We start from the raw sequence: 15,947 nt of genomic DNA, 5'->3' as shown, positions 1-15,947 counted from the left end.
GTGAACTTTGGTACAAAAGAGGAATAGGTTATATTAAAAAACAAAAAAAAGACACGCATCACCTCTGGTGCCCTTCTTGCAGGGAAACCAGTCTTGTTTGAGTTGCTTTTGTCTCCTCCCATTGTTGTTTCTTTTTCTGAGTTTATATCTTGGATGATTTTTTTTCTCCTCAGAAACATCCACGTTATGCTCCTGCTACCTGTTTTCCCATCTTTGTGTGGGGGCCCCTCCCTCCTCCCGCCATACTTTGCTCTTTTCCTTGCCTCTTTCACCTTTTCCTAATTGCTGTTCCATATGTTTTTGCCAGTCTTACCAGTAAGTCAGAAGAGCCATGAGTTAAATCTAGGTTCTTCTCATGCTATCTCATCAGGTACTGCCTGAGTATCTGTATCAGTTTCTCATTATTGGCTTCCTTCTTCATCAGCAAAAACAAGCAATGATGAGATCAAGTGCAGAACTAATAACGTTTTTGTGCTTGTACGGTTTTGCTGTGAAAGATGAATTCATTTCATCCTTTCTCCTTAACTTTGGTCCCACAGCATGTCTGTTTTCTTCTTTTCCCTAGCAGTAGTCAGTGCTTTTTTTTTTTTTTTTTTTTTTGTAGTGGTTCTTCTGTAATGTACTTCTAAAATGTTTAGTAGGATTTTAAATGTTGTCTTATCTGGCACCATTTCAATTGATGTCAATTCATATGGGATGAGTAAAATCTTGTAAATTTGAAAATTTACCCTCTATCTTCTAATATTACTTGTTCTCAAAGTCCATCCTTAACTACTTTTTATTACAATTAAAGTTGCTTCTTTCTTCAACAGTTGTTCTTCCAAATATATGACATATAGTATAGACCTTGTATAAAGTTCCTGATGTTGTCTTCCTACTAGCTTTTTGTTTTCAGCTTTTCCCACTTATCTGTTTTGGGCCTATTTTCCACATTAACAATCTACCTAAAACTACTTTCATACTGGTCAATGCAGTAAATTTTAAAATATAATGAGACATATCTCAGAAATTGCAGGCTGGCGGGGGGGGGGGCAAACCTTGCAAATTCATTATTTTTGTTCTCCATTTTTAAAGTACACCTGGGTTTTGCTGTCCTCATTTGATCATTTTGATTCAGGGAGATACCAGAGGTGGATTTCAGGGGAATCAAAGAAATGTCTATAGTGCAGTTGCTAGAGCAACCCTGCTAAAACCAATTGAACTTCATACTCAACAGGGGTCTGCTTAGAGCAGCACAGAATTCAGGTGGGAGTGACTGGCAGAGGCACTGCAGCCAGTGCTGCGTTTTGTACTGCTGTGGCTAAACTACCACTAATTTCTGAGCAGGCTGACTTTGAGCTTGCACATAAAGTGCCTTGCGTAGTTTCTGCAGCATGTCCCAAAATGTTACTGGCCACAAGCGGGAATGTGCACAGAAAGAAAGGCTACTTTAAGCTTATTTGGTATGTCTGAATGCTGAAAAGACTGAAACTCTAGGAAGAAAATGAAATGAAGTGAGACAACTGTTCTAATAGGTATTTCCTTCTAAATTATTTTAATTGTTTCAGGAACAGTCTATGAATTAACAAAAAGGTCAACTATCCTTATATGTTTATGAGGTGTTTTGTGTTACCTTTTTTCCCAACATCCCAAAAAAACAATACAACTACTAATTCCCTTTTTAGACAGCCTGCAGTAACTTTGTCATTTTTTTTCCCATTCAGTGTACACTGTGTTTATTCTAATGATATATTAACACTTTAAAAATCTGAAACTGTGTAGAATCATTTAGCTCTGACTTTATCAATTTGTAATGCATACTGTTCAGGAGAAAATGAAAAAACTGTTTTTTGAAATGTAGATGTTGCAAAAAGTCCTTTAAAACAATTATTGCACATTTTGAATAAATATAAGTATATAATTAAGCAAAAATGCAATTGGTTGCCTTTTTAAAGAGGCTTACTGCCAATTTATTTCAGTCTGTCTGTCAAATTGGCACAACTCTGGTTGGAATGGGATGATTTTGAAAGAGATATTATTTTCTGTGAAGTCCTAAGTAATTCTGTGTATTTGTCTGGTTACTATTAGAAGGATAACATATGGAAACAGGAAAAATGTAAGTCAATGAAAATTACCATAAAGAAGAATATATACCATAGTCTTTAAAATATAAAGACAGACCTCTTTGAGATTTGCCAGGAGATCATATTTAATTTACATAGGATTTTGCATGAAGATGTTCATTTATTGAACGCTGCAAATAAATGCAATATTACAAAACACAGTAATCTTGAATGCAAGAAAAACATAGCTACACCAAAGCATAAGGCTTGTTGATACACACTGGCTTCTTCAAAGTTACCTGCTTCTGAGTGAAGCCACTCACATTATCGAATGAATCCACTAAATGACTTGATTAGCCAGTTGGCTAACAGGAAAGCTCTTCTTCCACAGTTGCTTCCAAAAAGAATTGAACCAATAGTAGTTCTCTTGTTAAACAGATGTTATGCTTGGATAATACCAATTTATTTTATTTGAGCTTTCCTTGTCTCTTTCAGGTTCTTCTGAAATTTAATGATAATTAACCATAATTACTGCTTTTTGGAACCTCTTCAGAGTTGATTAAAAAAGTAAATGCATCTGGAATGTCTTGATCCACCTAGCATTAAGGACAGCTCTTATACTTTTATTTCAGTATTTGCTGGAACAATGAGAAATTTCTGCTTAAATATAACTCCAAAGTTAACTCCTACTATAACTTCTAAATAAGCTGTTTTTCAAATTACCTTTTGCTTTACAAGGGTTTTCCTTGCCTTGTCTTCCCTTCTGTCTTTTTTTCTGCAGAGATGGTTTAAATTTTGGAACTTTGAAGGAAAAATATTAACAGACAAGTAAAGGCAGCTTTGTAAACACTGTATTGTGCAGTTAAAGGAACTTGCATACTTGTCATGTTCTTTGAGTAGAATTTTCTGGCTGAGTCTGAAGCTTTATCTAACGCTGTATTTTCCACTGAGTTTGGGAGAAGTTTATGTGGTCTCTTCCCTTAGGAGTTCTGAAAACCAGTGCTGCTGCAGGTGGTGGGATGCAGAGCCAGTTCACACTTTGAAATGCCACAGGGCTCTGGGGAGTGTAGCAATGCACGGACTTGCAAATGTATGAATGTCTTAAGTCTTCTACTATACTAAAGAAAGGTGAARCTTCTTAAACTTCCGTTGTATGTTTGTATGTCTAAGTGAAAATAGAGTGATGATGAAGTTCAGCTTTAGAGAGAACTTAAAGCCTGCGTTGGAACAGGAGGGTGACATTTTCTCTGGCCCTGTTTCCTACTTAGGATTAGGAAACAGGTCTTATACTTCTCATGGCTATTACAGGAAGGATAGAAGTTCATTGAGCTTGTTTAAAATTTGCAGGTAGTCCACAATGTTGATTATAAACTTGTTCATAATGTAGCCAGTCTGTTCTATCATTTTGCAATAAAGTTTTACCATAAATCAGTTTAAGGGGTTCTGAAATACAGATCCTAAATGCAGGATATAGCATTGAAAAATAGAACCTGTATCCTTGGCAAATGACAGGCTTATACCACTTCTCTTTCTGAGATATAATGAAGAAAAAGAGATCCTGAAAAACTCTGTTTTGAGTAACAGAACAGTAACTGGAGCTTGAGTTTTATGGGTTTTGTTTAACTTTTTCTGTTTATAGAGATACCTTACTTTTGAAGTTACTTACACTTAATACAGTAACTCGGATGAGGTTGACAGGAACAAGCAAGATCATGATCTAAAACTTAAGAGTGTCGGGTCATTGTATGGAAAACTAAAAAGTGGCTAGCTTTGGAGACGGTCAAAAAACTGAATTGTCTTTATATACTATCTCAATGTACAAAAGGAGCAAGGCAAAGAATTGAGTAGGATTATACCCCTTTCTGAGCCTTCAGGTGTTAGGATACGGATATATTAGCTATTGTGTTTAATGCTTTTTAAAGGTCTAGTGAAAACTGTGCAAGAATGACACAGCTATCCTGGAGTCTGGCATGCTAACTATAAGGCTTTTGTTAGCTATAATATGCCGACGCCTGATGTTAAACACTGTTCTAAATACTTCTGTTAAAAGCTATTCTGATATCAAAATTTTGGTAATTTTCATGTCTTTCGAAGTAATACTGTCTTTGCTTTGTATCTTTTTTTTTTTTTCTTCACACTAATGTTCTGGTCCATTTTTTTTAAACTTTGTTTTCTACCATCCATGATCAATGTTCTATTTATTTATTAATCATTCTACTTATTCTCTTTACATTACTCAAAGAGGTTGCCATAAAATAGCAGCACGTCTGCTACAGGGTAAATGTAGACAATTTTGAAAAACAGAGAAACTAATAAAAGTTGTTTCTCTTTGCCTTCCCATCTAAGATCTTCTAATGGGTTTTCCATTCAGGTAGTAATGTACTGTTGGCAGTTTTCACTTTAATAAGGTTCTGTCTTATTTAAAAATAGACAATTGACTGCATCTACAAAGGAAGATATTTTCATTAAGAATCAATTTTTAAATTGTTCCGTTTTGCTTGTGCCGTACATTGCAACTGGTATTATAAGTGTGGTATGATAGAATCTCTCTGACTGGCATTTCAGTAATTAGAACAGTATAAAATGGAAAGAGCTGTAGTTTTACCTGATATTTTTCACCAAAATGTTGGCGAGTTATTGTAGTGATGTCTATTATAACAATTGTGTTTCCATACAGCTTTCCTCCTTGTTTATGAACTGTGTATAAAAACATTGAATAATGAAAAAGATTTTGGATTTTTTTTATCTAAATTTTTCCATGTTAATTGAAAACACTTTCCAAAATCTTTTGAATTGTCACAGTATCCCAGTAAAAGAAAGAAATTGAGAGAAATGCTGTGAAAAGATTTTCAGATCCTGGACAATTTGTTTTCATTTTAGCTTATTAAATTTTGAGCTTGAAATGGGTTTGGTATACTGACTTAAGCTTTGTTTACTGGAAGGTTCTTGCTAGGCTAGTTTCTAAGATGATGTTTATGGGGCTGTCCAAGTCGTATTGAAGTTAAACACTAAATTAATACATCATATAAGTACTGAAGCATCTGTGAGACCTCTGAAAACTATTTACAGCAAAAGTACAAATAAAATTTTAAGTTAGCACTTTTTTAGATGTAGTTTGTATAGAGGTCTGTGCATGTATACTGTATGGTGTCTTGTGCAATTAGGCGCTCAAACTAATTTAATGTTTCTGAATACAACCAATATAAGACTGGTAATATTAAAGGAATATGTGAAAATGATTGCGACCTAAAAGGACATAAACACAAATTTGAAGGCAAGGAAAATCCTGAAGCCTAATGTTATTTGCCTTTGGGTGTTTGACCATTTTGGCTAATTGAATAATGGTATAGAATTGAAATAAATTAATATTTGTACTGTATTAGGGTTGATAAAGTGTTATACAGATCCTGCTTAAATGGTCTATTAGGTGATCTCCTTTTACAAACAAATGTAATTAGTTTTTTTTTTAAAATAAATTCCTTACATAATCTTAGCTGCAAAATCCAACAGTTCTTATGCTAGAAAATCTCCTATGAGTAACACGGAATTTATTTGTATGCTTTTTATCATGTTAAGTATTTTCTCTTTAATAGACCTGCTATATTTGTGATGAACAAGGCAGAGAAAGTAAAGCAGCCACTGGTGCTTGCATGACATGTAATAAACATGGATGTCGACAAGCTTTTCATGTAACATGGTAAGTATATATTATCATTTAACATCTCTGAAATAATTTTCAAAAAGAAACAGCTGCACATGATATTTCTGAAGCATCTGTAGTAAAGTAACTGTTTTGTAGCTGTAGAATATCCAGCATAATGGAGTTTACTGACAATACGACCACAGTAGCATAGACATTGTTGTGAGCTGCAAAAGCTATCTGAGAATATTCCCTTATGTTGTATGAGCTGCTTTGTGGTCCTGTGAATATGCTCTGAGCTGAGCAATATAAGAGTTACGAATTGAAAGCTAGCTGATATGCCCATATAAGGTTTAGCGCTTTTTTCTATGTTCTTTTTCTTCGGTGATATTTTATATAAATACAGGAATAAGAAGAAGCTGTTTGTTTACCTGCTAACTGATTTGACGTTTGCTAAAAGTAAAATCAGTAAAAAGTAAATCAGACTGGGGAACAAATCACTCACTGAGACATGCATAAAAACTTTATTAAGTTATCCCCAAAATGTTTATGAATCTGTACCAGGAGGGGTGATTTACCCCACCAAGTTTATCTAAATGGTACCTGTATAACCTAAATTATTAACTTAGATTTCATCTACAGCTGCTGGAGAAAAAACAGGCCATGTCTGCCATCTGATTCATAACACTTTGATATTTGGGTTTACTTGCATTCAGGAGATGCCTGTCTCACTTTATGGACTTAGAGGCTGGATAATTAGATTAAACTGCATGTCTAACAGGTAGAAGCCGGCCAAAGGAATCCTATCACCAAATTTCCTGGGGGTTGTGTGTTCTTTTAGATTCAGGTTAAGTCTTTTTGCAAGAGATGGCGGTTTTGTACAGCTGTCTAGGTTCATAATCTCAGGTTTTATCTGTCTGTTTTATGAGTGCCCCAGCATGCTGCTTCATTTGTCTGTGCACCAGCTCAGTCAGGGAAATCATATTTGCTCATCTACTTAAATGTATTTTCTTCAGGGTAATCAAAAGATATTTCGAATGTCTTGTGCAGGTCTTAAAGGATTTGATTCTGCAGTCTAGATGCTGATTTCTTTGCAACTCTACCTGTCCTCATTTGCAGAGTCAGGGCCTCTCTGTGAAGTTTTTTAATATTCAGATATCTGGCAGGATGTTGAAATTTTAGTTTTTCGTAAGCATCTAATTTTTCATTGGAAATGATCAATGTCAGGTTTGGTTTTATGGTGAAAAGGGATTTGCTCCTGAGAACTTACACACCATGTAAAGAGACTACTTACGGTTGTGAAAAAATGTATGCATCTAAGTATTTGAAGAGAAAAAGTCCTTTTAGTCTCCTGTCTTTCTTCCAAAAACCCTGTTTTCAGTGAATGTCATAAAGAACATGAGAATATATTCAAAATGAAAATATTTGTATCATTCCTGATCTTGTCAATTGTTAGGATTTTTTAATTTGCTCTGAACAGGTATGTGTTATAAAACAATATCCAGCCAGAGAGTACTGTGACTGTTCGAGGATACTGAGAGGCTTCCGTAGTATTTATAAAATGAAGGGAATATGTGAAAGCTAGAAAAAATAGAGATCCAGCATAAACTGTATCAATTTTGAGTTAACAAAACTAGTCCAGGAAGAATGACCTTGAGTCTATCTTTTTGTTTTTGTATGTCAAGCTTAGAGTGGTAAATCTTTGCTTGAAGAGATCGTGTTAAATGTTTTTTGTAGTTGGCATCTGCTGTAGATGTGCATGTATTTAAGAGAAAGTATTTATGGATTGCCCAAGAACGTACTGTATAAATGAGAGGAAAGCGATTTTAAAAAGCAGTGAAAATAAGCTGGTGTGTATGTTGTTCTTTCACTTAAATATTTGCTTGCATCTTTTTGACTGTAACATTGCATTATTATGCTAATGAAAGTGATGTACAAAATGAAACTGAATATTTGGGTTTTCAGTGTCCAAGTTCAATGAAGAAATTTGTCCAAGATTTCAATAAAGAAAATAAATCAAGCTTTTACAAATGGTGAAAAGCAAATTTGACTTTAAAAGAGGGGTAGAATAGGGTAGTGTTAGCCCAGACAAGGAAACTTGAAAGTCTTATCCTTTCTAAAAGGAATTAACCTGCCCCAGTCTGTGTTAAACCAATAAAATATGGTTTTGCATGACATGTAAAAACTTAAAGTTTTGTTTAGAAAAAGAAATACTATATATATATATATATATATATTTTTTTTTTTGGCAGAATAGGAAGGATGCGTACAACTCTAGAACAATTTCATCTTATAGACAGGATGGTTTTGTTAAAAGCTGTTGTTTCCATAGATAATTTGTGACTTGAGTTGAGCTAAGAAGCATAATAAATTGCTTGATTTATTTATTTGTGGGAGTAGCTGCATAGTAAAAACAGACTTTTAAGCTTGTGTGTAAGTGGCTTATAGGCCTGGTGCCCTTTTCATAGTCTAAATGTGAACCAAATATATGTTTTACTTGGCTTCAAAGGTTAATTAGGTGCTTGCATCCCTTTAAGTCGCTTGTGTCTTTGGAAATATCTTCCATTAAATGTGGATGCAAGTATCTGTATATAATCAGCTGTGATGTTCTGGTGTGAGCTGATGTAAAATTGATTTTCTCGGGTATTGTTTTGTTTGTTTTTAGTGCCCAGTTTGCAGGACTTCTTTGTGAAGAAGAAGGCAATGGGGCAGATAACGTCCAATACTGTGGCTACTGCAAATACCATTTTAGTAAACTGGCAAGTATTTGTTAAATTCCATATGTAAATTGCACTAACTAATTACATTTCATTAAAACAATGTTTTAATCACAATTATAGAAATACTAGCTAAAAATGTATTATGTTTTTATAAGTGATTACTTTCTAAATGTTTCTCCCCTCTGCCAGAAATAGCATGTGTATTTAGGCTTTTTTAAAGTCAGTCCTTTAAAATTGTCTAATTGCTGTAATGTTTTCTTTTGCTATTTGATTAGTTGGCTTCTAGGAATTTAGAATGCTTTGGAACAATCCAGAAATATTTCTTTCTTTTGATATCCTATATGTTGGAGAATAAAAACCCTCTCTTTCTTTCTCTTCTATTCTTTTTTTTACTGTTCTTCCCTTTGTTCTTCCTCTCACTGTGTAGCTAGTAGATATTCCCTACCTGTAAGTTCTGTGAAACACAACCTCGAGGAAATGGCTTGAGGTTTGATGCAAAAACCTTCAAAATTTCTTATTTATTTCTGTAGGTTTTTGGATTAGACCTCTTGGGTATTTCATATCACTTCTTATATCGCCAGGTTGACAGTGCCAAATAACTGTGTGTGTGTGTGTGTGTATGCATGCATGCATGCATGTGTGGACTTGAAGGACTTTTTAAATTATTTAAATTCATATTCTACTGTAAGTATGCTTAAACTTGCTGAGTACTTGTTTTCACTGCTTAAAAAAAAAAGGTTGAATACTTTGGGGTAACTTTTGAATAGGTTGTGATGAGGTAAAAACACAGGGCAGATGAGCCATTTTAGCTTTCTAGAAGATAAGCTTGGTGAGGTTAGCTCTGTGCTCCTGTGCATATTGATGAGTTTGCTTCCTGATAAAATGTAGCCCGTACTTAGCTAAGATTTTTATCTTGAGCTAGGTATACAAAAAGAACAACAATGGTGTATTATCTAGCACTGAAGGCAAGCTCTTACACTATTACATATTTGATCTGAATGCGCCAGTGCAGCTATGACTTGAGAAAATGTACATTTATTTAAAAAGCAAGTTTAACAATAAAGAAATAGCTCTGTATTTGACATGTAATTAAATAGCTTCCCATCACAAAACTGCAGTGCTTAGAACAGCAAAGACGGGCAAGATCGTGTTAGTGTTTCTAGTGTTTCTTTAGAGATGTCGTGACTGGTTAATGCAGATATTTACTATTTATTACTAAAGATAATGGGTGGTGTATATCTGTTGTACCACTGAAAACTTGAGTTGATCCGATCCTGACCTGAAGCGTCTTTATAACGCTTCCTCAGTTATTCTATTATAACTTAAACATTTTGGGCACTGGCCTACCATAAAGTATGTGAGGTCCCAGACTGGGCTCTCAAATATTATGGAAATACAGGTAATTATGTCTGCCGCTTGTAAATACGTATATGACCATAACATTCTGTATCCTGTTTAGTGTTTTTACAAATAAAAATATTGCAGACAGGCCACTTGACTAATAAATCGTGGAGCCATGGAACAGCCTCCTCAAAATGCACTTGAAGCATGTGAGGGTGTTAGCACTGTGGTTTCACATGATATTCACTTGAGCATCATTTTTTCTGTTTTATGTTGTGAAAACTTGAAAATGTGTTTAAGCATATTTTAATGTTAAAAAAGGTGGCATATCTCATTTTTGTGGAAAGCACATTTTACAAATTCATGAGGTGGTATAAAAGTCAATGTGAGGGTAGGCTTTTTATTTTGTTCTGGTATACATTGGGTAGTCTTGTTAACTTTATTAGTGTCAGTTATTTGTCAGTTTTTCAGTTACTGGAATTTTTTTCCCCTCAAGCAGTAAGGCATTTTATCATTTGAAATGCTTTATACTTTTTATTTATTCAAATGATTCCTTTTCTATATCCATAAATATATTTTCTCTTTTTAGAAAAAGAGCAAACGGGGATCTAATAGGTCATATGATCAAAGTTTAAGTGATTCTTCCTCTCACTCTCAGGATAAACATCATGAGAAGGAGAAAAAAGTAAGTGGATTTGTCGTTGCTAATTATGTGGCACATCTGCTTAATGGTAGCACTTTTTGATAAACATTTAACTTAGTTCTTGCTGAAAAGCATGAAGGAAATCTTGTTGCTGAAGTACTGAAAAATAAATAATACAGGTGATAAACTAGAGATACTAGTGTCCAATGAGAAAACATCTTCAGATGCATTTGTACATGCACCTTCTTTTACCTCTTTCTTTATCCTCAGTTTTGGGATATAGACAAACAGATCTATTGGGATAGCTGTTTTCCCATGCAGCGTCCTCAGTCTTAGTTTCCCATGAGCATTTTTTGTAAAGTCTTTGTGACTAGATGGGGAAGAAAAAACGGGTGGACGTTTTAGAAAATGTTTTCATGATCAGGTGCATCTAACTTGTTATGTTTTAATCTGTTCTGTCTCCTTTCTCATCAGAGAACTGACATCTCTTGATGTATTTTGGTGGTATTGGTGGTCAGCACCACTGTACTGGCAGAACACCTTGTCCTTGACCTGCGAGTCTTTCAGTGAGGTTATAAGGAATAATGCCGATTGCTAATTTCTGTCTTTGTTGGGTTATTTTTTCAACGCTTCATATATATATATTTTTTAAAGGAATTTTAATTTTGTAGTGATTATTACTTTCCATATTTAGCATTGCCAGATTTATAGTTGTCTGTGGGAATTTTGTCATCTAAATACATCACAGTGAGATAACAGACAGTGGCACAGTAGCTCAAATTTACTTTGGCTCCTTTTTATCCTCCTTTTTAAGAATACACGTGAAACTGTTAGCATCCTGTACATCTCATTTATTCTGTGGGTGGAGTTTGTTCTGAATAACACAAAAGCATGACATAAAAAATGAAATTGAACAACATATTGACCAAATTTATATTAGGAAGGAGCTATTTTTTTAATGAAGGGAAATTTAATAACAAATGACAGTCTTCAGGCCATCACTCTCCCCAACATTAAATTTGTTTTTAAGCTTATTTCTACCCAAGAACAAAGATCAACGTCCACATAGGGTGACCTTTTAAAAAGTATCTTGAGATTTTGTTTTTGATGTAGGTGAATAGTTCCATAAATACCTTCCCTCTTCCCTTGGTAGCTCGGGAGTGTGTGCTTTGTGATGCTGTTGTACTGCTACATTTTAAATTTATGACTAAAAATAACAAGAGGATGGGGTTTTGGCATATTTTTTATTCTTAATAACACAGGGATAGAAACAAACAGTCTTGAAATATAAACTACAGAATTACATGCAAGTTAAAACCGTACTAATATTTGCTTTGGTTTTAGTGCCTCATCACTACTGTATTGCAAACAATGTTTTGTCAAAATACATTCATTGAGTTTTACTCACACTGACCAAACTCTGACGTTGAATTTGAAGAAACTTGATGCTTATGAATTGTGAGTGTAAGGCCAATTTTGGTTTCATGTCTCTGAGCTGTGCAAAACACTTAAAAAAAAAAAAAAAAAAAAAAGTGACTTTGGTGGTATTATGCTGCTTCAAGTCATAACACCTATAAAATCTTCAAACAATACTTGGAGGGCCATTCTTACAGTGTGTGTTCAATCAATATATCCAGTAGTTTTTCCTGATAGCTGTTCAGCTTATTCTACTCTTCAAGTGTCTTGCTGTGGATCTTTTAGACCTAGCTAGTATTGTCATTTGCACTTGCAAGCCCTGACCTTTTGTCTGTGACTCGGAGAGGTTTGCTGGAAATAGGATATTAAAGTTTCTTCTAGCTTTCATGAACTGGAACATAGGAAACCGAAAGATCTCATGGTTTGTAACACCAAATGAAGCCATGCAGTTTGATGGAATTACCTACTGCTTGACATTCAGAGATTTTCGTGGTATATTACAGCACATTCACTTACCAATTTTAATTTGATTTATATATTGTGTAATAATGAAGCTCTATTCTGGTTGAGAGCACAGACTGGTGAAAAAAATTGCAACTTCCTAAAGTTATTAATAACCTAACTCTTCCTAGCTACAGGTTGTTTGGGGGTTTCTGTCTTTCATATTCTCTAATTAAAGAATGGTCTGTGCTCTGCAAGATACTGGTCTTCAGTCAATAACCCATGTGTGGTACGGATGCTCATTCTTTTGTTAAAGTTGATTACCTTCTGCATGTGATGGCTCATTTGATATATTTTGCAGATGGTGTTCTGTTACAGCATGTCTTGTCTCTCTGTGATTTAGTTCTTGTGAAACCTTGGGAAACTATAGACTGCTGCTATTAAAGGATGTAGTCCCAGAGGAAAAATGAATGATCGTGTAGGTTCTGGATTGCTGAAGAAAGTTGATTATGTAAGAAAAAGGAAGTCCCATGGCTACTCTCCCCCCCCCATTTTTTTAAAAGTATTTTTGTTATTGCAGACAGAAGGGAAAAAATACCTTTGTTGAAAAGCTACTAAACTGGATTATAAAATACAAAACAGAGACAAATGACAGTAATCCTTCAAGAGGTCTGTTAGTCTTTAGTGTGTAGGATTTAGAGGAGTGGTTTAGTTGTATTGTTTAGTGTAGGGAGAAAAGTGTTCTGATACTAGGCTGTGAATAATACTCAGTAGTCGGTAAGGCAATTACATGCTACTTTTTGTTTGTTTGTACTAGACAACAAAACTTATCAGTAAAACTGGAGTTTCCATGTTTTTCTTCCACTTGCTTCTGTGGTGAGTAAATGTGCTTGGTTTTACAAGTAAGATGATTAATTTCTTTCTCCTTCCAGTTGAGCTCTTGGCACTTGAAATTCTGTTCTGGCTCTGACATTGCCAATAAATAAAAATCCTGCACTTAGAATTCTACCATTTTGTTGGTTTAACACCCTTCATATAGTTGTGGTTGTAACAGGGATAAAAACTATTTTAATACCCACAAACCAGGGCCAGATTCTCCCCTAAGGTAACTATGTGTACCTCTATTTGAAGTCCTAGATAACAAAAGGATTCATTTTTATGTAAAATGATTTTTCTTAATGTCTATTCCTATCATAACTTAAACATCATATGAAGGAATTGAGGTACCAAGTGTTGATTTAAAATATTGTGTGTTCATTTATAAGAGCTATAATTATAAATGAAATGCTCTGAAAATAGAGAATAATATTCTGTGAAGTTCAGACTTTTAGAGAAATTTTGGTAAAATTCAGTAGATTGACACTTAAAAGACTTTGTATTGACTTGAAAACATGGCTCAGCTGTTTATTATTTCCAGAGTGTAACATTGTCAAATGCTTAGTTTGATCGAGTTATTTGATTTTAAGCTAATATTCACAATTTGGAGAAAACAGAATTCTCCATTATGTAACTGACAGGTAAGAAAGTTACAGGCTCGTGTAATTTTAAAGTGGAGTTCCTGGAGTAACTGGCTGACCTGTTCTCTGAAAAGAACTTTTGATAATTCTGAAAGGTCTTCAGAATAACTTGCTTTTCAGGAAGGTAAATATTTATTCTAATAAGATTTTCTTATATAAGGTTGGCAATACTATTTCTGTGTTACACAACAGAAAACTTTTATCAATTTGTAAAATTGAAGCAGTAGTTTTACACGCAAACCAAAATTGTTGGTTACACATTTAATTCTAGATATTTCATTAAAACTTTATATCTTGGTGTTAGATTATCCATCAGAGATTTAGAGGTCCCCTGTTCTAACTTTATTTATCAAGAATTTCATTCTTGTTGCAATTAACAATCAGTAATGAGCTGCATACATTAAGCCCCCTCTATGTTTGTATTAAGTATGTTTGATATTTGAAATGAACTGTAAGGTTCTGTCTACAGAGAAGCTTTGAGATTGGAAGTTGTCTCACTAGGTGATAAATATTTTGCCCCCTTTTAAGCTAACAATTTCTTAATAGTCTAGTCAAGTACAGACAATGGCATTTGAACTGCTAAAAGAATATTAATGTTTTGAAAGAGGTGAGAACAACTAGTGTCCTGAAGAAAGGATAGTTGAAACTGCCTCCAAAATAAAATCTTTTGGGGAGAGCAAGAAGCAGATTTAAATCTGAATGGAACAGCAGAAAAAGAAGAAAGGGTTTTGTTATTAAAACAAGTATTCTTGTATTTTCTCCTTTGAATGTAACCTGAGGATGAATCATAGAATAATTCAGGTGAGAAGGGACCTCAGGAGGTCTCTAGTTCATTGTCCTCCTCAAAGGCAAGTCAGCTATGAGATCAGACCAGGTGAATCAGGGCTTTATCCAAACTGGTCTTGAAAACCTGCAAGGATGGAGACTGTATGACTTCTCTGGGCAACCTGTTCCTTTGATTGGTTGAGCTCATGGTGAAAATGTTTCTTCTTATATACAGTTGAACCTGTCTTGTTTCAGTTTATATCCACTGTAAATGTAGCAGTGTAGTAGAATAGGATTTCTAGATACTTGGCTTAGGTACATCAAGGTCAGCTTACTCAGTTTGTCATATGGGTGGAAAGAGGCTGTATTTTTTGGGGCTGATTTCAGAAGGTAACCAAGTGGCATTAATTTTATTTATTTATTTATTTATTTATGCTTTTCATTTCTCTCACTTGAGTCTTTAGTAGACCTTTGTAATTAGGTACCTCTCTGTAACTATGATTCCTGTTTTGGATTTCAGAGATAGCTTTGTTTGCTTTTACTTAATCATCCTTTACTTAAGCTAAGTTGTAATTAAAAATCAAGGTATTCTTGACATGGTTTGGTGAATTTTATAACTGAGGTTCCAGACCGTTACAAAGTAAAGCCCAGCACCAATACCCCCTTAAATACAGAAGAAACACTGTTTATCTGTATACAAACTAGGTTTGTCTTGGGAGCTGGTAGCAGAGATGCAAGAGAAGAGGTGTCATCTAATGGTTGAATTAGCCAGCAAAATATATTTGGCTTGTGAAGGGTGGTATGAAGCACTCTTCAACTCTTGAAGGAATTTGTAGCATCCAGTAAACCTTAGTGCTGGACCATTTTGTTTTAAAGAAAAGCTGTAGGAAAGTAGGAAATTTTCATTAATTTTTTTTTTTTAATCTTGCTTCTAATAAACTCTTAGTCCTTTGAAACTACTACTGTAGCCTGCAGAGGCAAATGATAACTAATGCATTTTTACAAACTTAAAAATACTTTCTGTAAACTGGCAAGTTGCAGTACTATTTTTAGAGTGACGTATTTTGTGACTAAGGCTCCATAAACCCGTAACTAATATACTTGGAAAGGGGTTGTTTTTCAGTGTAATTATTTTGGAAAATATGATGGGATCCGCTGAAAATAACTCCTTCACTTCTGTGTATGTTCATCAATATAAAACGTGTTGTGTAACTTGCATGATCTTAAATTGTAAAGTGTCACTAGTTCAGGACTAAGTTAAAACTAATCTTTGCATCTCCAACCTGCAYGATTTTTTTTTAATAAAAATTGAGAAAATTATTTTTGTTACTTTTATGTAGTTGAGCCAACGTAAAAATGAGAAAAGACAATTTGCCAGGTGGTGAAGAGTCTAAAATGTGGGTCAATACTATATAGACAAAC

At 34.4% G+C, this 15,947-nt stretch overlaps 1 protein-coding gene across 8 annotated transcripts in view; it reads left to right on the top strand.

Moving 5' to 3' along the window:
- The window catches only part of MLLT10 (MLLT10, histone lysine methyltransferase DOT1L cofactor), a 134,722-nt gene that overhangs the window by 35,045 nt on the left and 83,730 nt on the right, over positions 1-15,947 (top strand). For 5 of the 8 annotated variants that reach the window (XR_003253362.1, XM_026064952.1, XM_026064951.1 and 2 more), the window contains 3 exons: positions 5,636-5,739; positions 8,348-8,441; positions 10,333-10,428. The exons of 1 other annotated variant lie outside the window; for it this stretch is intronic. Coding sequence is in view for 6 of the 7 variants with exons in the window: in XM_026064952.1 (XP_025920737.1) it covers positions 5,636-5,739; positions 8,348-8,441; positions 10,333-10,428 (294 nt within the window). In the remaining variant the exon portion in view is untranslated. Of the gene's footprint in view, positions 1-3,105; positions 3,171-5,635; positions 5,740-8,347; positions 8,442-10,332; positions 10,429-15,947 lie in introns of those variants that run through there. 2 more of the 8 variants (XM_026064958.1, XM_026064954.1) reach the window with 2 other exon arrangements.

The sequence above is a fragment of the Apteryx rowi genome, unplaced genomic scaffold (genome assembly GCF_003343035.1).
Source record: "Apteryx rowi isolate R43461 unplaced genomic scaffold, aptRow1 scaffold_222, whole genome shotgun sequence".
Taxonomy (NCBI): Eukaryota; Metazoa; Chordata; class Aves; order Apterygiformes; family Apterygidae; genus Apteryx; species Apteryx rowi.
The sequence above is the reverse complement of the archived record's forward strand: the minus strand, read 5'-3'. Positions and strand labels throughout refer to the sequence as shown.